Here is a 22,138-nt window from a genome sequence, read left to right as displayed (position 1 = left end):
TCATTTCATTCATTGTTTTCTGTGTTGCATTTCTGTTTTCTGGAGCTTTGCTTCTGTATAGCCAGACTGAACTTGTCACTAAAATCAACTCGATTTTGCTTTTTCAGAAACCTGTGCAATTTCCTCTTAATTTCAGCAGATTTCAAGGAACGGGCTCAGATGTGTTTTGGCTGTCAGTAAATAGCATCTGCTGCACCCCTTTCAGGTCTTCATATATCATGACCATAATATTCTTATCTTCAACGTGTTTGTTCCAGGTGACTTCAGGTTCAAAACAGGATCCCCAGCTGACTGTAAAGAAGAGAAAAAAACCATTGGTGTGATCTTTCTTTCTAACTGGGTGCGCTTTTTCTGTTCAACTGAAGAACTGCCTTCTGTTGCCTGTTAGTTACATCAATGCAGACAAAAAGAACAGCCTGTCCTTTCCGTGGTACTGTCTGTACAGGAGAAGGACAGAAGCTTCCTCTGAAGGTAAACAGTTTGCACACAAAAACATTAATCTCACCATGTCCTTCTCTTCTGTGACTATACTGTCCTGTAAACATCTTTTAACAGACAAAGCCTGACATCTAAAATATGGGTTGCTAATGATGTATTTGGTCTAATGTGGAGAAACACTAAAGAAACAAACTGCCATTTTATTAACACTTTGAACCTGCAGCATTTCCTCCAATACTAAGTAGCAGAATGTTCACCCAATGCCATTGTCCAGCTGCCATGCAATTCCCTCACCCTTTGCTGGAAGAACACATACCCAGAAGCAAAGCATCTTTTGGACATTTTCCCCTTCTGGCATTCTACGGCTCCCTTACTGTGACATATGGCCATCAGGAAATTAATTATGGCACAGCTGTTTTCCCACTGGCCCCATTCAGTTGTTTTAAAAATACTTTTTCTGTTGCTTTTTCAGATACAATCAGTATCTGTGAAAATACAGATCTGTCATGAATCCTGAGAAGAACTCATCCCTGGAGCTGTAACTGGGGACACTTTGTGTTCCATTGTTATGGAAATGGAGAACTGAAACAGCTGTATCTTAAGGGTTTTGAAACAACACCATTATGTGGAGTGGGAGAAAGAGGACACAATTTTAGAGGACACAATCATCTCCCATTTTTCAATAATTTTCTTGAAATCCTTAAGAGACTGTAATCCTCAGAGAAGCATAAACATTGCTGAAAACACACTATACACATTAAACATTTTTGCCAAATACATTTTTTTTTTTCCTGCCTCATGAAGGAAAAAATTACAATAATACATGGAAAAAATCTCTATCCCTTAACTAATTATTTGTTTCCTCTATGGTGCATCTTGGACGTGCTAAGTATCTGCCACTGCTCAGTGACCAAGTACCAGAAACACTCAAGTTTTAACCTCATGAGTCTTTGCAAGGGGACAGCCAATGTCCCAGAGACACTGCTGCCACATTCATTCCCATCATGACTGTGAACAGAACAGAGTTGCATAAAAAAAGAAATCCTGACACTCCAGCAATTTCAGAGCACTGCAACAGCTCTACCTATGTCCCTGCTTATGTCAACTCCAGCACCCCTGAGGCCACTGTAAATTGTAGGGGGTGCTAAGAGAGCCCAAGTTTCATGAGACTCCCACTGTCTCCAAGTTGTTTTCCCTCAGGGCCACCTGCTTGGGTGCAAAAAAAGGATATGGCCTCAGAATTAGTCTTGCACACTGATACTGTCAGAGAGATGAGGCTTGTTCTTGGAAAAATAAAAAACCCACTATAAGTTTGTCCTTGAAAATAGACTTGGGGAGGTGATTATAATTTGGACGTGTTATCAAAATCCTTAGAAATGGCATCTATTTTATCCTCTTCAGAATTAAACAGAAACAGAAGAGAAAACATGTTTTTTACACAGGTGCAGCAATGATTTGTGAGAGTTTCCTGTGTGAAAGATCAAAAGGCATTAGTCATCCAAATTATCTTCTTTCCTATTTTAGGAGAAATAGCCTTACTTACTGCATGACTTCATTTTAACAACTTTTGTGCAGGAGTGCAGGAGAGAGAAAAAAACAGTTTTAAATGGAAAATTTATTTTCATTAAGATTATATTTACCTGGATCTTCACATTTAATACAATCAGTTCTGTGCTTACATGTATTCTCTGGACAGTTGTAAATATCAAATAATTTAGATAAGCCATTTCATACCTGCACTAAGAAACCCAGAGAACAAAATAAAACATGTCTGAAGTTTAAATAAGATGTCAGAGCCTTCTCATTACAAAGCTTAATTCAGTATAACAATCATCAAATGACAACACCAAAGCACTCAAATGTTTATAAACAAAGTAATGTTTTCCATTAATGAGATCCTCAACAGCTTTGTAACTGTGACCTTCCTGAATCACTTCTGGAGGCAAAACTGATTCAACAATGCATTTACTATTTTTTTAATATATTCATAACATAGGCAGTGGTGAAAATGATGAGAGCTTTTCTGCCTTTTACAGAGAGACACATTCTGGGTAGGAGAAGGAAGGAATTAGCAAGAAACTCCACTCATTCTGCTGGGGGAAGTGTCTGCCTCTCTCCACTGCCCTGGGTGAAGGGCAAAGCAGAGTCACCTGTTCACTGCCACTGCCAGTGCATGTCCCCAGCTGTGCCTGTAGCTGTGTCCATGAAGAACGTGCCAGAACAAGTGCTAGAAGAGCTGTTCCCCCAGACACCTGCGTCCCTCCCCATCCCTGGCCCTCTGGAAGGCATCTTGCAGCAAAGCCTCTCCCATGCTGCATGCTCTCCCATGCTGCATCCCATTCCAGCATGAACCTGTGGCCTGTTCCTGGAGCTGCACCTCCGAGCCAGCTTCCCCAAGGCTTCCGTGACTCCCCCTTGCCCAAATGCTGCTCTGCCGACTGCTGGCAGGACAGGGCAAGGGCACAGGGTGTTCCCCTTGACCCACAGCTGTTACAGGGCTTGCAAGGGTCTTCAGGGTGAAGAGAGAGGTGAGAATCTTGACTTCATGTTCAGAAGGCTTGATTTCTTAGTTTATTATATATATACTACATTATAACTATATTAATAAAAATAAAGTTCTCAGAATACTAGCTAAGCTAAGAATAGAAAAAAATTAGTAACAAAGCTCTGTGTCCAGGCAGAAAGCAAGAACAGCTCTGCTGTGAGCGGTCAGTAAATCTAAACATCTACCCAAGACCAATCACAAATCCACCTGTTGCATCCTACAGCAGCAAACCATTGCTTACATTTTGTTGCTGAAGCCGCAGCTTCTCAGAAAGAAGAAAAATCCTAAAGAAAAGATTTTTATGAAAAGATGTCAGTGACACACAGCCCCCTCCCCGTGTCCTGGTCGGGACGCGCCCCCTGCAATGGAGTTGTGGAGCTGACACTTCTATTTCTGCCTGGTGGCACTATGGCTTGGCGGGTCCGAGTGTCACATCATGGGGCTAGAGGGAGCCCAGCAATTTCTAGTTTCAGACTGGGGCAGGTAATCTTTCCTTTTCATTCTTTTTCCTCTAGTCTTGCCTTTTTTCACCCGGCATACAGGCTTTCCCACCAGAGTGCCTACCGGGTAACAAGGTGCTGCATTCCTCAGCACACCATGGGGAGCTGTGTGCCTGCTTTCCTACTGAACAACTGGCAGTGGTCTTTAGCAAAACATTCTCCTGCTGAGCTACCACAAACTGCCCAACTTAACAGTGTGAGATCCCTTTTTTTCCTTTATCTACTTATCCTTTGGCCTGAGCAGGAGAGGTTTACTGAGTTACTAAATGTCAGAGACAACCCGTATCATTCTCCACACCTGAACTCTTCCAAACTCTGTGAGAAATAAAAGCTAGTGCCAAGATAGGATAAACAACCTCTGAGTAGGGTCCAGCAGGAGTCTGGACCCAAACCCAAAGGGATTGTGGGCTCCTTAAAACAAAAATGCATATTTTACATTTTGTGCCTGCTTCTGTTTATTTGGCCTCTTACAGTTCAGTGCTCTGTCTCACAGCTGCTATAAATTCACCCCAAACACTACAGGCATACTTTTTAAGCCCCTAAATACACTACAGTTTCTTTCCACATCAGAACTTGCAAAACAATGCAAATTCTATATGATAAATGAGACCCTGACCCAGGATCCTCTCTGGTTAGAGCCACAACTGCTACAATGATAATGCAGTGAATTCCTTCCTCGGATCCATGTTTTCTCCAACAACCCTAAGCTTCTGCTGCTTGGGTTCATCCTGTTCACTTAAAACCCTCAGAGCAGGAATTACTTTACTAAGAAATCCCACTGAGTACAAGCAATACTTGCAAACTCAGCCACCAGGGCAAAGAGAATTGGAAAATTAATCACCCTGTAAGAATGAGCAGCAAAAATATTATATCTAATCTTACAAAACACTAGCAGAGGTGGGAGAAAAGCGTCTTACATAGAAAATTAAGGCCCTATTAAGGAAAATCTGAAGAGCTTTTATTTTGGCAATAAAGTCAGTCCCATAATATGAGTTAATAGCAATATGAATAACAGAAGACAATGAAAATGCAAGGAATAAGATGACTGTATCTTTACAAACAGACCATGTGAACCTGCTTGTATACGGGGCTAAGAACTTATAGATAGCAACAGAAAAAACTTATAGAAGCAACAGATGAAACTCCTAGTTCTAAAAGATGTTACTATCAACACAGACTTTGCTCAGCCAAGGCCAGGTTAAATTCCTGATCCTAGAGAAAAAGAACAAAGACTTAATAGAATTATGAATAGGTTTTTCTTTCTTTTATATAATGAAAGGGGGGTGCATACTGGAGGGGAGCATAGAGCGGGCGATTCAGGAAGTCTGTGCCTTTCAGGTACCTCAGCCAGTGGGGAAAAGGAAGAGGGAGATGCAGTCAGAAACTTAGGGTAAAAAACGGGGCTGTATCCCCCAACAATCTGAGCGACCTCATGGGAAATGCCCATGGCCTTTATTCGAACGAAGTTACAGAGCTCCTCTGTCTCCTTTTTGGACATAAACCTCTGGCATAATTTATTAATTTTCCTGACACTTGGGAGACACACTGATTATTTATTTCAGAGTTGCACAAACTCAAGTGCTCCAAGGTATTCCACAAACCAAGCACGCCAACTATCAGAAGTTCTTACTATTTATACAATTTAGCAAACTAAGGAATTAGTGTTCATTGGCTGCAAATGACATAGTTCCCTTATTAATTAGTCTTCTATCTTCTGTTAGATAATGATTGGCTCACTTCTCATGCTCATCAGTCAACATGCTTTCTCTTCTTGTGGGTCGGTGGTTCTCTTGGGTCCGTGGCCATGAGTTGGTGGTCACAATCTGCCCCTGACAGAAATTACCTTTTACCCAGTCAAGCTGAGTTTGCTTTGTCAGTTTTTTCCTAATCATGGGGGTTCTGCTGTATGTCTTTGTGCCCACTATCAGTAGTCCATTCTTCTCGCCTGGCTTTATTAAACTCTCCCTATATCTGAGATTACTGAAGCATATGGCGCCCAAGACCTTAACAAGGCAATTCTACCGACAAGTCACTTGTATTTCTAACTCGTGGCCATCACTTAGCGCTCGTCTGTTACGCGCTACCTGCCGCACGGATTAATGTCTTTTCTCGCTGATTAGGCCGGATGTACAACAAAGCCCGCCCTTTCCTAAAAAGATTTTTACACAGCCCACATTTTACACCACTTGCCTCCGGGCGGCCCGAGCGGGGCCGCGGCCATGACGGGCCCGTGAGGCGGCGGACCGGCGGCGCCTGCGCAGCGCTGCGGGCGGCGGAAGGCGCCGAGCCCCGGCCATGGCGCGGCGCGTCCTGAGGGGGCTGCTGCTGCTGGAGGCGGCGGGGCTGCTCGGCGCCCTCCTGCTCTACCGCGCCATGGACCGCAGCCAAGGTGCGGCGGGGCGGGCGGGGGCCGCGCCCCGGCGGGGACGGGGGGCGGGCAGGGGAGGCTCCTCCGCGCGGGGGCCGCCGGCGGTGCCCGCGGAGCACCACGCACAGCCTGGGCTGTGTAAGGAAATGCCGCCGTGTGGGGTCAGGAGCTGGGCTGGCGTGAGTGCAGGCGCACAGGGCTGGCTCGCTGGCACTAGGATTTACCTCTGAAGAACGAGCTGCTGGTGTAGCTTTACAAACCCAAGCCCGCGAGCAAGCAGTCCTTCGGGCGGCAGCACGTCACCACACCCGGAACAAAAAGGAATCCTGCCCGGTGTTATAGTAGCAGCACAGGGCCGGATGAGTATTTGAAAGGAAGACAGGCTGCCCGCAAATGAGGCAGGAATTGATCAGTCCTATTCCAGGCACCTGGCGTTGAGCCCCTGAAGGGATGCCCTGGCTGTGTCTGGGTCTCGTAGCCTTTGCAATTTGACATTTCCCAGGCTGCGGACAGAGCCGGCTGGCAGGAGGCGGCCCCCATTGTCTCCCAGATTGTTTAATTTCAGTCTCTTAGACTCAGGATTCCGTGCCCAGGTAACACAGAATAAGCAAAGCCCCAGTTTGGTTACTACGAGGGGGCTTGCTCTGCAGAGCAGCAGCCTTACTTTGCATGCAGGGCTCTGCAGGGTGCAGCACTGGTTAGATAGACCTGTGTCCCTTTGGAAAAGGAGCTGTCCTGCCTGCAGGGTCACGGTGAGCCAAAAGGCAGCTGCTGCTTTGGCTGGGAGGGCAAAAATCCACCCATTTCAGCAGCGGTGTGGTCTTCATGCTGAGTGCAAGCTGAGCTTTACCTTGGCATCAGTTTGCTTTTGTTTTCCAGGACCCAGATGGTGTCAGGCAGGCTCTTAAATTTCAGCCATCTTTGCATTTTTATTAGAAAATACATGTAACAAAAATATGGAGAACAGATGTTTTCAGCCTACTGTAACTTGATGCTAGGCATTCATATTTGAGATTTTTTTCTCCTCTTTTGCAATTGTTATATCCATTTGCATATTCTCTATAATTGCAGTTCCATAAGGTGCAGTGGGCTAATCTAACAGCTCAGTGAACTCAGAGGCTTTTACTGCTTTTTTTGTGTTAGTACTAGAATGGGTAACATCCTTTTACAAGCTGCTGTAAATAATTAAAATGGCATAAACCTGTTGTGATTTTCTACTGGGTTGTCAAGAGCGGCCCGCGGAATGATTCAGTGAACATCTAAATCTGCACAAGGAAACAAAATTTCCCTGGTTTTATGTGCATGTCAGTCTACGAGAGACATGCAGCTTCCTGTGAGCTGTAGGACTTGGCTATCACAATTGTGAGGAAGCTCAGAAAACACTGCAATGATAGGGCTGCATGTATGAGTAACCTGAATAAAGTCTCTGAAATTATTTTTTAAAAATAAATTCCTATCACATTGTTTAATGGTGGCTGTAACTAGCCAAAGTTAAACAAATTTTGATGAAACAACTCTGGTTAGAAAAATAGTGCATTTAATTATTCATCTTAATATACGCTGGGAAAGTAACTGTGATTTATCTTTCTTGTCAGATTTCAGATACACAATGCAGAAGAGGTTTCCATCAATTCTGGAAGGTGAGTTTGTAGTCGCTGGCTTCAGGATGGCTGAAGCTTCTGTTGCATCTCAATATATAGAACAGTATCTTAGGATGGCTTAAAATTTTCCCCAGGAGACACTGCAGAAGTTTTTATTGTTAAGGCATGGCTGGAGTGTCAGACTGTTGGACAGAGACCTCAGAGCTGGAGGGTTATACACTAAATAAAATCAGCCACAAAGGGGCTGCTCATTACATATGTCTAACTTAGAGCTGACATGGATTTTCCTATTTTTCAGTTTATTACAAATCCAATGAGCGGTCTGGAATTCATGGCATAAGGGAGAATGACCAGATGACATGGTTAAGCAGCAAGAACTGAAGTAAGAAAGATTAAATAAAAAACTATTTAAGAATAATTATTTTTAAATGTCCACATCAAGTTCATCGTCTTGATTTCTTGCCTTTGAACTTGTTTTTCAGCCCTCTGTGCCTGAACTGTTTCTTCCTTTTGATGATGCTTTTCACATCCCTGTTGTGAAGCCACTTGTCTCGCTCTATTTCCCACTGGATCTGTTTGACATCTGGAGAAGGAAAGATGAGAATTTAGGAGCCGATGGATACCTCTGACCATGATGTGGCATGCAGATCAATCATGTCCAAGTTAAAACTTGACTACTGTATTTATAAAAGTTAATAAAGTGCAAACTGCCTTTTTTTCTGAGAAAGCTGCGGGTTTTTTTGTTTCACAAAACAAACCTACCATCTCAGAGTTTTAGACACTGCTTTGTATTTTACTAATGCTAGACACGTTTGCATTAGGAGCAGTGTTTATTCAAGCAGCATATACACATATAATTCATTAGAATTACTTTGGGAAAACTGCTTTCTGCTTCACTGACACTGCAAGAAGACAGTCCAGTAGGTAAGTAAAGACAGCAGTACCTTATGCTTTCCCTTCCCAAGGAATCACAGACACTTTACCTTGCAGAATTCACACAAATGCTTGACAAAGAGCATCCTGCCTGTCCCTGTTCAGAGTGAAAGGGCCAAGGACAGCCTCTCCCTCTTTTCTGAAGCCTTATTACTCCACTACTCCCACTTAATATTTAGCACTGGGCATGTCTTGTCACCAGAGAAAACTGTGACATTTTCCTGATGCTGAGCTACTGTCCCTGCTGTGTGTGGTTTCTGACCCTGTGTTCCAGTTAAAGGTGGTTCATCTATTCATGTACAGAACCTGAAGGGAAAGAAGTGAATTTCAGCATTACAGCTGCCTGCTACTTGCAGTGTGTACTTACTCGCGTTATCTCTGTTGGCCATGGCGTTCATTCCGATATTGTCGAACTTAGAGCCAGCATTTTCATCCAGCAGATAGCCAAACTTTAAAGAGAGAAAATTCAGTATTCTGTTACAAAGCAACAGGTGAAATGCTTGAAAGTGCTTTTTGTTCAGCACTGATCAAACTCACCTCTTCTGCAGATGCCAGTATACCAGCATCTTGGAGTTTTCTCTTCTTTCCTCGCCTGGATCCTTCAAACAAAGAGTATTGCTCTTATGAGACACAACTTCAAGTTCCCAAAGACACTAAAACAAGTTTTACCATGTTTTAAATGTTTAGAACTTTTTATTAATGAGATTGTCTGCATTAGCTATGCTGTAAATCTTTGTTCCTCACCCCCTCTAAAAAAAGTTTCCAACCAAGAATTAAATAGCACAAATCTGTGCATCAGGTGTAACAGATGCACAGAGCACCAGTACAACTTCATCCTTCTTCAAAATTCGTCCTTCAATTCTCATCTCTTCAACAGCAGACTGTTACTGTGAATTATGCTGGCTGGGGATAACCTCCTTTTCATTTATGGTTTATTCAAATCTGAACCTTGATCCAAAATGTTATAATCTGCTGTAGTAAATCCCTCTATTTGCTGTAGTAAATCCTTCTACTCCAAAGGTTTTTGAACTATTTTATTTCTATTAAGCTTTCATGTCAGTGTTTTCTTACCTTCCAGTGATCCCGCAAAATTCATATCTTTCTTTTTCTTGCCCTTTTTGCTGACAGATTTCAGTTGCTTGTCATTGTTTGAGTCTGATAGGAAAAAAACCCAAATACATCAGTCTCCAATTTTCACACCATGTACATGTATTTAAAGTGCAGCAGAGACTAAAATTCATTTCTAGGCATACTTGTCAAAATGGTCCAAGTCTTTAAAAGGCAGTGCACACAAGCAAACCTAGTATTTCCTCAAGCTGGACCATTAAGAATTGGTCTTTGGTGTGCTGTTCTCTATGTTGTTTCCACAGCACCAGAAGGGAACGATACTATGATACATAGAATACAAAAGCTAAAAGCAGGCATTAGGTAAACCTTGAATGTCTGCATGGCAAGTTTGGTGAAATAATCTCATGAAAGATTGTGTTAACAACTGTATGAGCAGTTTGCCTCCTCTACCCTCAGTCATCTTCCTGTGACATTTAGTTATTAATTGAATACTCCATTAATCTCTGCTTTTCCAGCCACATGCACTGTATTCTGTGTAAACTGTGCTTTTCAGGTGAAAAAATAAAACCATGCAGATACAAGAATCAGTTACTACTACTCCAGTGGTAATAAAAAATTGAGTGCATAGCTCTATTACAAGAGTAAGATGTTAATTGTGAGACAGCCATTTCAATAAAACTAACTTCATCTAAAAAAACCCAGCATTAACTGTGTCTGAAGAAACACAAAAATTATCAATTACCAGATTTTTTTTCCCCCTTGAGCTCTTTTAATATTTCTGCCTACTGAAGCCAGTTATTCATGTATAAATTTTCAGAATGAAAGAAACATGTCTCATTTGGAAGTTTTTGATGCCTAATTCCCACCCTCATCTAGGAGCTTGTGCCTGGAAATGCTTCTCTTAAAAATTTCATTGTACAGAGAAAGGCTTGTCATTTCTTTGGTTAAAAGCCAAACTTCCCACCTAGATAACTAAAATGGAATTTGCATATGTAATTACATATTATATAACCTATTTTTAAAGCTTTTTCTTCTTGCTTTTCAGTAACAAATGGCACTTTACCTAGGTCATCATCATCTTCAGACACATCCATAAATACACCTCCTTCTTCATCCATATCCTCTTCAAAGTCTTCATCCATACTTCCTAAGGAGACTTCCTCATCGTCCAGATCGCTGAAGTCATCTTCATCATCAGAATCCTCCCAGTCAGCACCAGATCCCTCACCTTTCTTGTGGCCCTTGGGATTTTTTTTTATATTACTAAAAGAAGATGAAACAAGCTTAGCACTTCATCTGGAAAAATGCTGTTTGCATCTAGGTGACTGGCAAAGACTATGTTAGGAAAGTTCAACATCATTGCAAAGTACTGCAAATGTAGGCTGAGACCTAAAATATACATATTATACACTCAGGTATGTTTTCAACATTGGTATAGGCAGTTGTGTTATAAAAGTAAACTATTTTAAGAAGTTCTGGAGAGAATCCTACTCTGAAATTAGCAGAAATGACAGCTTGAGTATTTTATCTCCTCTGGGTGTTTGCTCCTTTTCAGAAAGTCTTTTCTGTAAAACACAAACTGCTCTATTAAACACCAGTCAAGATCACAAAAATGTTTCAAGTTTCACTAGTTTAGACTTTAGTTCTGCTGTTGACTTAAGTGAAAAAGTCTCTGTGCAAATTCAAATGCTGCATTATAGATACTTTGAGTAAAATAGAAGCTGCTTAATCATTTACAATTGGACTCAATGAACCTAAAGGTCCTTTCCCACCTAAATGATGATTAATGGAAATGCTGACTGCAGGAGAACTGAGCTCTGTGACTCTGGATCTCACAAAGCTTGTTAACTGTGTTAGGTCCAGTTACAGCCAGTACTTATGGCAGCAATGCCATTATGCCTCATTCTACTTCCTTTTGTACTTGGTAATTCTCAAACACAAACCCGAGACAATGAAAAACAAGATTTTACACTGCTTACTGGGTCACTCTATTGTATAAAATAAACAATTAATTAATTAATTAAGATAATCCAATACTACAAGTCTCATTTAAGGACTATAAGCATCCCAAAGTCACCACTATGGGACATGCAGAAAACCTGCATTACTCAATGTAAATCTGATATTGCCTTTTTTGCAAGGTGGTATTCTAAATCGTTCTGAAAAAAGTCTATCTCCTTCCACAGAGGAAACTCTATACATGTACTAAGACAAGAGGAGTAAGAACTAATCTGGAGTCTTACCCAGCAAAATCAAGGTCATCCTGGTCAACAACGGCATTATCAGCAGCTTCAAAAGAATCTAGGGAGAAAGAAAAATGTTATTACAACAAAGAAATATGCAAGTCATTGCATTCAGCAGGTACCTTCCAGTACCTAAAGGATGCCACAAGAGAGATGGAGAGGGACTTTTTCCAAGGGCATGTAGTGACAGGATGAGGGGGAATGGCTACACAATGAAAAGAGTTTAGATTAGGTATTAAGAAAAAATTCTTTACTGTGAGGGTAGTAAGGCACTAGAACAGGCTGCCCAGAGAAGCTGTGGATGCCCCATCCCTGAAAGTGTTCAAGGCCAGGCTGGATGGAGCTCTGAGCAACCTGTCTTGTGGAAGCTGTCCCTGCCCATGGCAGGAGGGACGGTATGAGGTGATTTTTAAGGTCCCTTCCAACCCAAGCTATTCTAGGATTCTAGCATTGCAAAATATCTGATTTTCAGATATAGGGCCATTATTTGAAGCTTCTGAATTTATGAAGCAAATTCTCATGGGAGATACTACTAATAAAAGACAAATGCAATTAGTAACAAATTCTTGTTGTAATAAGACCACGTTAATTGAGTCACTAAGAACCTGACAAAAGAATGCAGAATTCTCTGAAAATACTGTACAAAACACTTATGGAGATTTAACTGGATTTTTTTTTAATACATATAAGTAAAATCTGAAATAATAAAATAATGGACATTTTCTGGTACACTAACAAATTTAAATTCTGGAACAAATCACACAGCAATTCCAAAGCAAAGTACATGCTACAGGAAGAGCTAAGGCTACTGCAGAAGTTTGCCAATGACCATCCTGAACTCATAATCTCATGAAAGATGTTAGAAACTATGAGAGAAACTGTAAGCAAGACTGAAAAAGGCTAGGCAGTAAAGAAAAAATAGAGGCAAATGTTACATGCTGTTAGAACAGGTTACTCAGACTTAGGAAGAGAACAAAAGGGCATGCCACTCATGAGTGTAGGTTCAAAATCAGACAATTCCCAGCCACTCAAACAAGCAGACTACTGCAGTGGAGGGAGCAAGGCCCCTTTTCCAAACAGCCACCCAGGCAGCTCACACAGCACATAGCAGGAGCTGCTGTCAGCAGTAGCACAAAGAACACTGGAAAGCCAGTTTTCTCCCACTGCCATATTCCTCTATCTGGCTCCTTTACACAATATGAACTATAAAAAGGATAAATTAGTAATTTGAAAAATCTGGGAATACTGGGATAGTTACTGCAAGGAAGAACACAGCCTTACCCAATGCTCTTTCAAATTCGTCATCATCCACATCTTCCACACTTTCTTCATCATCCAGACGCTTTTGTTTCTCTCTCTTCTTATCAAACTTAGAATAAAATCTGAAACAACAGACACAAAATTACAGGGGATGATGTTTGACTCTTTTATTAAAGAATCTGCAAATTGTTTCCCATGTATGTTGCCAGTGGAAAACTGTAAGTGATGGTTTCAAACACATCAAAAATCAAGAGACTTGTACTTCCTTTGTTTATCAAAAAATCAGCCACAACTGTAATACTTAAAACAATGAAATTTCACTGGCCAAAGGTGGCAGAAGTTATTTTCAATGTAATGAATTTATAAAAAACCACAACAAAGATGTAAAAATCTGCCTTAGATTGAGAAGGAAGAAAGGATCAAAATCAACTTGAATATAATTGGGAAAAAATAAAGAAGACATTCACACATCAAGTTTTATTACATTTTCTCACACAACCCTCTTCTTTTGGGTCTTAGTTTTATCTTCTGTCAGCCATTTTCACCTTCATTTCATGTTAAAGAACCACCAAACACAGAAGGCAATTTTGACCATATACAAAAGAGTACTTTGTACAGAAGACTTCAAATGTGTAATCTCAGTTTTAGCCATCCCCAATGTAACAATAATGTTAACTTTTCACATGGGGGCACATTTTTAAGATGCTTTTCTTTAATCTTGAAACTAACACCGCTATTTTATTTATTTAGTAGTAGTATATTCCTCAATACTACAGTATCAATTAATTTATAATAAATGAAGTTAATTCAAATAATAATTTGCTAAGGAGACACAAGTAATCCGTATTTTGATCCAACAAAAACAAATCTTTGCCAAATGCGTATCACTTCAATTTTAGTACTACAACTGCATTTTTATATTATAATCTCAAAGGAAATTCAAAGAAACAGAAACAACTATGAGTAATAAAAATCTAAATACTCTGAAAGGTAGCTCCTCTTTTTTTTTGCCTTGTTCCATTCTAAAAAGCTTTGATGTTAATAACATAAACAAGCTATATTCCAGCTGTTATTATATATACCTCTAATGTGTAAGAATTACAACCCACAAGATATTCACCATTACCCACTACTTAAGGCTTCTCTATTATAATGTCAGCTAACTTAATTTACTTAAGCTACAAGCCCCAATTGCCTTTGTTCATAGGTGATATTCTTTCCTAAGCACTTTTGACAAATGTAAAAATTGTGTCCAAGAAAAGCACTAAGTCATTCAAATGAATCAAAATTTGCAAAACCTTGAAATACCAGAAAGTACTTACAAAATGCAGTGGGTTTTAATGGCACTGCATTAAAAAAACAACACTTAAAATGAACATTCGCAAGTGTTCCTTTACCTGTGAAAGAACACTTCATCCACTGGGATTTTGCTTTCATCTTTGGCCCGGAATTCCTTACTGTTGACTGCAAAAAGAAAAAATGAACTGATTCAATCCAAGTTGAAATGCTGGTTATTCTTTCCAGAGGTTAAGCAGCACACACAGATAGAAGCAGACACACGGTGTCATCCATTCAATAATGGGGAGCTTATCTGAAAACCTCTTCAGACCAACACAGAAAGCAATTCTGACCATATACAAAAGCGTAATTTTTACAGAAGACTTCAAATGTGTAATCTCACTTTCAGCCATCTCCAATGTAACAATACTGTAAACTTTTCAGACAGGGGCAGGTTTTTAAGATGCTTTTCTTTAATCTTGAAACTAACATCACTATTTTATTTATTTATTAGTAGTATATTCCTCAGGACAGAATTGCTCCTAAATTGCTCCTTAAACTCAGAATAAACTAAAAAATGTGACAAAGTGTATAGGCTAAAATTTCTGTTTTCAGCTTTAAGAGCTGTAAAACCAGCCATAAAAGTACATCAGTACATAACTAAAACCTCTGCAACACAACAGACTCAAAGCTGGTGGAAAAGCACATCCCTGGGAATGCTACAGAGACACTGTACCTCTTCTGTCCTCAAGTGGCATGTTTTACTGATAGTTTGCTCTGGTTTTTTAACTGCTGGTTTTTAAACTACATCCTACTCTTGACTGTTAGAAAGTGGGACTGGACAAAAGGCAGCTTATTTCTGGAGGCAGGAAGACTCTAAGCAAAATAACAGTGCCAAAGAAAAGATACCTTACACTCATCCTTAAGCTGCAGCTGTGGCATTGTATGGAGCAATCCATATAATTTAATGAAAGAACTTAATGTCATTTAAATAATTATATAGATCCTTTTTTTCTGGTATTTAAGCCACTTTTCAATAATAATAAACAGAATAAAAATGGCTATAGAATAACTGACTTTCTCTACATAATTTTTTCTTGAAATGATTCAACACATCCAAAGTTCCATCTGTGAAGATTCCATACATCCTTACAAGAAGATGAGGTGATCCTGAACAGGAGGCATGACCATTGCACTCCTGATGGATGGCACTTTCTTTTATTGCTAAAACAAACAGTATAGACAGTGCAGATAACACATCAACATCAACCAACCAAGGATTTTTTAGTCATCATAATCTTAACTGATTTAAGGGGCAGACTTACCTGCAAGATTCTGTATATCCTTCATAAACTGCTTCTTCTTTGGCTGCATTACCACACTGCTGGTGTTTTCTGTATCAGAATATAAATCAGAGAGAATTTTTATTTTATGACTATTGATACAGAACTGTTAGGAGCAGCTGTCAGACAGTGGGTTGTGCTGCCATCCAAAATGACCTCAAGAGGCTGGAGAAATGGGCTGACAGAAACCTCCTGCAGTTTAACAAGGGGAAGAGCAATGTCCTGCACTGAAGGAGGAACAACCCCAGGTACCAGTACACACTGGGGGCTGCCCAGCTGGAAAGCAGCTTGGCTAAGAACACCCTGGTAGTCCTGGTGGACACCCAGTTGGCTGTGAGCCAACACTGTGTCCCTGCAGCATAGAGGGCTGATGGTTTTCCTGGCATTTGTCAGACCACACTTGGAGCCCCGTGCCCAGGTCTGGGCTCTCCAGTGTAAGGCAGACATGGGCATACTGCAGAAATCAAGGGATGGGTCGTTAAACTGATGAAGGAGACTCCACCTGAACACCTGGAAACACTTTTTCACTGTGAGCACAACTGTGCACTGGCACAGATTGCAGAGAGGCAGTGGAGTCTCCACTCTTGGAAACATTCAAAAGCCATCTGGAGAGTCTGCTCTAGGTGTCTCTGCTTGAGCCCACAACCTCACAGGTCCCTTCTAGCCTCAACCATTCTGTAGTGTTCACATCTCTCCATCCCTTGCTGATTCCTGCAAAGGGAGCAGTTCTGCACTGCAGGTGTGAGGGCCAGCATGATGTGGCTGTCAGCTGGCTCTGGGTTGCAGACATCTCTCCACAGCCCTGAAGACTGATCCCACTCCTCTGTTCCACCACTTGCACCCCAAATACTCAACAAGGCCAATCTGAGAGAATGACAATTCAGAGAGCACCTACAACCAGGATCACAGGTACAGAGAGGTGCCTACCTTTGCCTTTGCTGAGCTTCGGATTTCTGTACACAAAGCGATCCAAGAACCTCATTAAGGTGAAATCCTGCAAAGGGTCACCGGAGTACTGAATGTGATTTCCCTGAAAGAAGGAAAAAGACAAAAAACATTAAGGTGTCCATTTTAGAAAGACACCATCTAAACACAGAGGACTCAATCAGTTCAAGAACAACATTAAAACATACTTTAAAAAGATAAAGATTTGGGGATACAATACCACATAACCCTGATCAGATCCTTCTTTTTGCAATTTCACTATTTGCTTAACTAAACCACAACTCCTTTGCTTTGTTTCAGTGATAAACTGCCTGGCAATGTACTGTGCTAACAGCATGTTAATACTCAACATCATTTCACCATATATTCAAATGAAAAACAAATATTTTAAATACATATCTGTGAAAGTTGGAGTGGTTTTTGCATACAACAGTATTTTTAAAATAATTTGTTACTGTAGTAGGGTTTCCCATATTTAAAAAAAAAATTAAATGAAAGGATATTAAAAAACCTCTAATAAAGCTTTAAGCATTATATAATACCTACATTTCTACAAAACTAAAACTTTTGTAAGCAATATCCTTTACATATAACATTGTCATTCCATGAAAAGCTTGGCATTTTAGAGTATGATAAGAGCTCTGCAGAGCTGCTAGTTACCCACAAATTGTAAGGAGACTTGATAATGTATTTTTTCAAATGGCAAAAGATACCGGACATAAAATATCAAACCTCAAAGCAACAAGCTAGCAAAAGCACTTACTTCTAGAATCGTTTTTGCAAACAGGGCCACAGATGGATGAAAATGTTCAGAAAGCTGAAAAACATGAGTCATTAATTTATTTCTAATTAAAAAATACATTGTAAGACCACTCTGTGACTTACTAAATAACAGACATACACATAGCCATGCAAGGCTGATGGAAACACTTTAACAACTGAAGAACTTCAAGTTCTAATCTTTTATTTGCATTAAATACATTTTTATTTACAATTTTATTTAAGTCAACACTAAAAAGCTTTAATGATCAAAGCTAAGATCCAATAGTCAAAAAATATTATTATTGTCCAAATCCCCACTTTAAAAATTTCTATTCCCCACTCAAGAATATCAATATTGTATGGAACATATACAAGCTTAAAGTTAAACAACGTGTCAGCTTTAACCTCTCTCTTCAGCTACTTCAAGAATAACCAAGTTCTTTTCCCTCTCTTCATACAAGGGCCTCACTTTTAAACTCAACAACAACAATTCAAGAATGTCCTACCTTTTTCAGTTCCCAAAGGCTTGTACTTTCAGCACCACAGTACAAAGGACTTCTGTGCAGAGGATCATAGGAAGCTTCACCCTTCCTGCCTGTGGGGTGGAGGGGAGCAAAACAAATTTTCTCAGGTAACTTTACCAGAGTATTATTCTTATTTCCCCCTAACAGTAATGCTGCCCATCACTCCCAGCTGGACAGGCCAGGGTTCATCTGGCAGCAGGACAAGGCTGTATTCAGCTGCCCTTGAAATACACTAGTCAAGAGTCTCATCACTGCTGAGGTAACAGATAAATTGCTCTGAGTGGTTGCTTTCAACCAAACTGCAATTTAAAAACTAAAATAATGTTTTAATCACTGAATCTTACAACAACTCTTAACCAGCATGTCCCTGTTGTGGACTCTTAGCTGTTAAATTATCTATTTTCTTGCCAATTTACCTCCCATATTCAGATGATGAACCCACGAGGCTGATGAATTTGAATTGTTTGTTTTAGCAGAATTTTCCATTGTGCTTTTCTTTTCATCTCCTACTTCTTTGTCAGCATCCACAAATTTTTCCTCATCCTCTTCAGCCTCTTCTTGATCCTTAAAGCACTCCTCATCATCTGACCCCTAAAAAACAAAAACCATTAGCAAACAGCTTTTCCTATCCATATTTACTCTGATTTTTTAGAAAAACATACGTAAATTTCTTGAGCTACTTATAAAAATTCAAACAAATTATGGCTGATGTTTGAAAAATACGGATTTTTGTCCTTGATATAGTACTTAAAATAGAACTTTACTGCTTAGAGCACACAATTATAATGGTCCCTCCCCATCTCAAGAAACATGTTAGCAAATGGTTACTAAAAGACAGGTTAGGAAAATGTGCTTATGAAAACAGCTCTTATTGAAAAAGGAGTGAGATAAAGAAACCATCTTATACCATGTGATCCTGTAACTGGGCCCTTAACTCTGGTTTTACTTTCAGAAGCTCAGACAGAAGGTACAGGGTTCCACAAATGAAGGGAGGCATTTGTCCACAAGTGACTTGGAGCAGCCTCTTCACAAAGGCCTTCACACGCCGCAAAACGACATCTGCCTTCAGAGACTTGTAGACAAGATTTAGAAACATGGATGGTTTGGAGCACGTTGCTAAAGCAGGATCCAGAAGCTTCCTGTAGGACACACAGGAGAAATTTTGCTGATTGTCACAATGCACACAGGAGAACAACTGCTGTTAACAACAATTACCTACATTTTTCAGAGGGCGATCTAAAAACAGTTTGCTCCTCAGTATTCCATACCATTAATTTCAATCCTGAACTGTCAGGAGCTGTGTAATATTTCTGGATATATATGAGACACTGAAGATTAATACAAAAAAAACCAAACTGCCTTGGTAAACAAAATATTGCAAGAAAATAAAAAGAAACTGAGTTCAACTGAAAACAGTTTCAAGATCTGAGTTATTCAGTGTTAAGAAACTAATCTGATTTGTTCATTTTAAAAAAGAAAGCAAATGGTTAAAAATCAGCACACTCCACAATCAGATCAGACACTTGTACTGAACAGACAAGTTCATTTTCTGTTCCAATTTTTTTCCAGGCTGCCAAGCACAGTAAGACCCTTAAATACACTCCACATTCTCAGGGAACTTGAAATTCTTTTTTTTTAAAAATCAATAACTTCCCCTTAGTCGTCTAAACAGAAGGCTGTAAGGATCCTATAAAGAATCTAAACAATCAGCTGGCACAAGAAAAAAAAGCAGTATTTTTATAACACAAGGCTTTCCAGCTACACAAATTAAATAATCTAAAAAAATTAAGATAATATTCCTCCTCCTCAAAATAAGGAAAAAAAAAGAAACTATTTTAGGCTATTTACAGGCCAAACTTATAGGCCTAATTACTTTACAGGCTAGTACCTGTAAACATGATGTCAGAAGGAACAGTTATCAATTAGTTTCAAATAAGATCTGGAAGTAAAGCAAGCCACCAGAAAAGTGGCAAAGGATAAAATGCACATGTGCTCTCAGGACCTATCACTGTCTTTTGTTTTTATCCTTATGTTAAATCAAAGAAATCATCAGCAGCTTCCAGCTTCTACAAAACATCAGGAATTTTAGCCAAAGAAACACGAAACTAGGAAGATCTTAAAAGCAAAGTGTTTCTACAAACTTTAAATTAATGGTGACTACCATAAAAATGAAATTTAAATTAAAATGAAATGAATATAAAAATGCAAACCTGCCACTTACTTGTACAGCGCTGTATAGTACCTGTCCGACACAGTCTGCTGAGAGTCCATCACTTGGAACAGCAGCATCAGGGCCTGGACACTGGTACTGAAGTTCACAAGATGCAGAACTTTGAACAAGGTGTTCATTTGCTCTTTCACTTTCTCATCACCAGTCTCAGCGTAAGGGTAAGCTCTGTTTACCCCACAAAGAAGAGCACTGAGCATTTTGGATTCAACGTCCTTTTTCTTTATGCAGTTCCGGAAAAAGGAGAAGTACAGAGTTATCAGCCTGTTAGCCAGTGCACTTTCCTCATGACTGAGGACTATCTGATTCAGAAAGCAGATAGCATAATATTGAGTTTTCACGTTGATGTTTGAGCGGTACAGCAGCCTCTCCACCTCACTGCACACCACTCCCTTCATGTTTGGATGCTTGTGAAGCAACGTCTCCAAGAGATAGGAGGCTTTGGTGGCGATCTTGTTCTGAGGGTCACCCAGTTTGTTCACCAGCAGAACCAGCAGAGCTTTCTCCTGCTCGGGCTTGTTACAGAGCAGCTCGTGGGACACTGCCAGCGCCCGGGATTTCGTGGCTGTCAGGCAATCATGGCTCAGTGTTTCCAAGGCCTGCACGAACTCTGCTATGTGCAGCTTCAGGTGATGCTCAAAGTACCAGAGGATCAACCTCCTGTCTCTTGAGTCCTTGTTGCCACTCGACATCTGCACTATGCTGTTAAGGGGTCGCTGGGAGAACGACCGCAGTTTCCGATTGTCTGGTAAGATATCTGTAATAAGAAGCTCCTTGAAAGTATCCAAAGCCATAAGGCTCTGCTGCCTGCTGCCCTTTTTCTTTATGAGGTTTATCAAGTTCTCAATGAACTGGAGACTGTGGACAGCACTGTCCTGGATGAGAAGGGTCATTGCTGCCATCCTGTCAGCCAAGGTACCCGAGGACACAACAGTTTTAATCCATGCAGCAGAGGCCCCCTTCTGATACTCTGTCTTATTCTTAAACAGGTCTGTCTCGTGTTCATACAGCTTCTGAGCCAGGGCCTTGTACTTGGACAAAAGTGTGTGATTCTGTGGTTCTGGAGAGAACTCGTTGGTGTATTCCATATCATACCACTTACCTCCTGGTTTGATCAGGATTGCTTGCCTAGCATGAAATTCAAAATCTTCTTCCAGCCTTTCTTTCTTTGCGGAAGGCTGCTGGCCCTGATCACCACCAGCCTGCTTTTTCTTGCTGTCTTTCACACTGCTTGCCTTTTCCTTTCCTTTTTTTTCTTTTTTCCCCTCTAGTGAAGGACGATTTGTTTCCTTTTTGCTTTTCTCTTTCTTTGGAGGCTTCTCTTTCTCCTTGCTGCCGCCATCATCATCATCCTCATCCCCCTCCACCACCAGGCAACTGTTTGCATACTTGTTGAGCCCCAGGGAGCTGACGAACGCCTCCAGCTCCCCTTCCTTCAGGTCATCGATCGTGTCCTTCTTGCCGCCGTCCACCATCTCGCTCTCCTCATCCACAGCACACAGCATGAGGTAATCTTGCTGCAGAGACAGGGCACATCTGTCACTGGCAAGGTTTGCCAAGACTCCCAAGGCTTCCCCACAGAATCCATGAATGGTTTGGGTTAGGAGGGATTTTAAAACCATAAAGTTCCAACCCGCCTGCCATGGGCAGGGACACCTTCTCCTAGGCCAGGATGCTCAGAGTCCCACGCAGCCTGGCCTTGGGCACCTCCAGGGATGGGGCACCCACAAGTTCTCTGTCCCGGTGCCTCACCATCCCCTGAGCACAGAACTTGTTCCCAACACCTGCGTGTGCCCCGCAGACCCCGCGCCCCGCAAGGGCCCGTCCGGGATGGGGGTCCCGGCCGCCACGTGCTCCCGCTCCTCCCGCGCTCCCTCACCTTGGTGCCGCCGAGGCGCAACACCTCTTCCAGCGTGAACTCTCCCGCATCCCCGTCTCCTGCTTCTTCGTCACCATCGTCGTCCTCCTCGCCGCTGTCGCCGCCCGCCTTCCTCCGCTCCCCCAGGCCGAAGTCCCAGAGCGCGGCCGCCATCGCTGCCCGCCGGAAGCGCTGCCGCGCACACGCCTGACGCGCCTCCGGCAGGGACCGGGCGGGGAGGAGGA

General features: G+C 41.2%; 1 protein-coding gene and 1 long non-coding RNA gene across 2 annotated transcripts; one reads left to right on the top strand and one right to left on the bottom strand.

Annotated features, from left to right (window-relative positions):
- The first annotated feature begins 5,682 nt into the window (after positions 1-5,682).
- On the top strand, positions 5,683-8,165 carry LOC131555321 (uncharacterized). Its single transcript, XR_009274528.1, has 4 exons — positions 5,683-5,872; positions 7,447-7,491; positions 7,751-7,834; positions 7,935-8,165. It is a non-coding gene; the product is annotated as an uncharacterized LOC131555321 (long non-coding RNA).
- On the bottom strand, positions 7,369-22,067 carry CEBPZ (CCAAT enhancer binding protein zeta). The gene is made up of 16 exons (XM_058801250.1): positions 21,915-22,067; positions 20,030-21,552; positions 18,716-18,947; positions 18,225-18,399; positions 17,791-17,879; positions 17,286-17,339; positions 16,505-16,607; positions 15,560-15,628; positions 14,354-14,420; positions 12,978-13,078; positions 11,697-11,754; positions 10,517-10,716; positions 9,457-9,540; positions 8,923-8,984; positions 8,753-8,834; positions 7,369-8,035 (listed from the first exon to the last, which is right to left on the bottom strand). Exons 1-16 carry the CDS (start codon positions 22,065-22,067, stop codon positions 7,896-7,898), a joined length of 3,192 nt encoding a protein of 1,063 aa, XP_058657233.1. The 3' UTR covers positions 7,369-7,895.
- Between the last annotated feature and the right edge of the window lie 71 nt (positions 22,068-22,138).

This window comes from Ammospiza caudacuta, chromosome 3, assembly GCF_027887145.1.
Source record: "Ammospiza caudacuta isolate bAmmCau1 chromosome 3, bAmmCau1.pri, whole genome shotgun sequence".
Lineage (NCBI taxonomy): Eukaryota > Metazoa > Chordata > Aves > Passeriformes > Passerellidae > Ammospiza > Ammospiza caudacuta.
Note: the sequence above shows the minus strand (reverse complement) of the source record. Positions and strands in the feature narration are given on the sequence as shown.

Bases quoted from the DNA above. Each gene is read 5' to 3' on its own strand.
- CEBPZ (XM_058801250.1), bottom strand. From the start codon at position 22,067: ATGGCGGCCGCGCTCTGGGACTTCGGCCTGGGGGAGCGGAGGAAGGCG. The intron at 21,553-21,914 runs GTGAGGGAGCGC...CTGTCTCTGCAG, and splicing joins TGCGCCTCGGCGGCACCAAG to CAAGATTACCTCATGCTGTG. The intron at 18,948-20,029 runs GTAAGTGGCAGG...TGTGTCCTACAG, and splicing joins TACTATACAGCGCTGTACAA to GAAGCTTCTGGATCCTGCTT.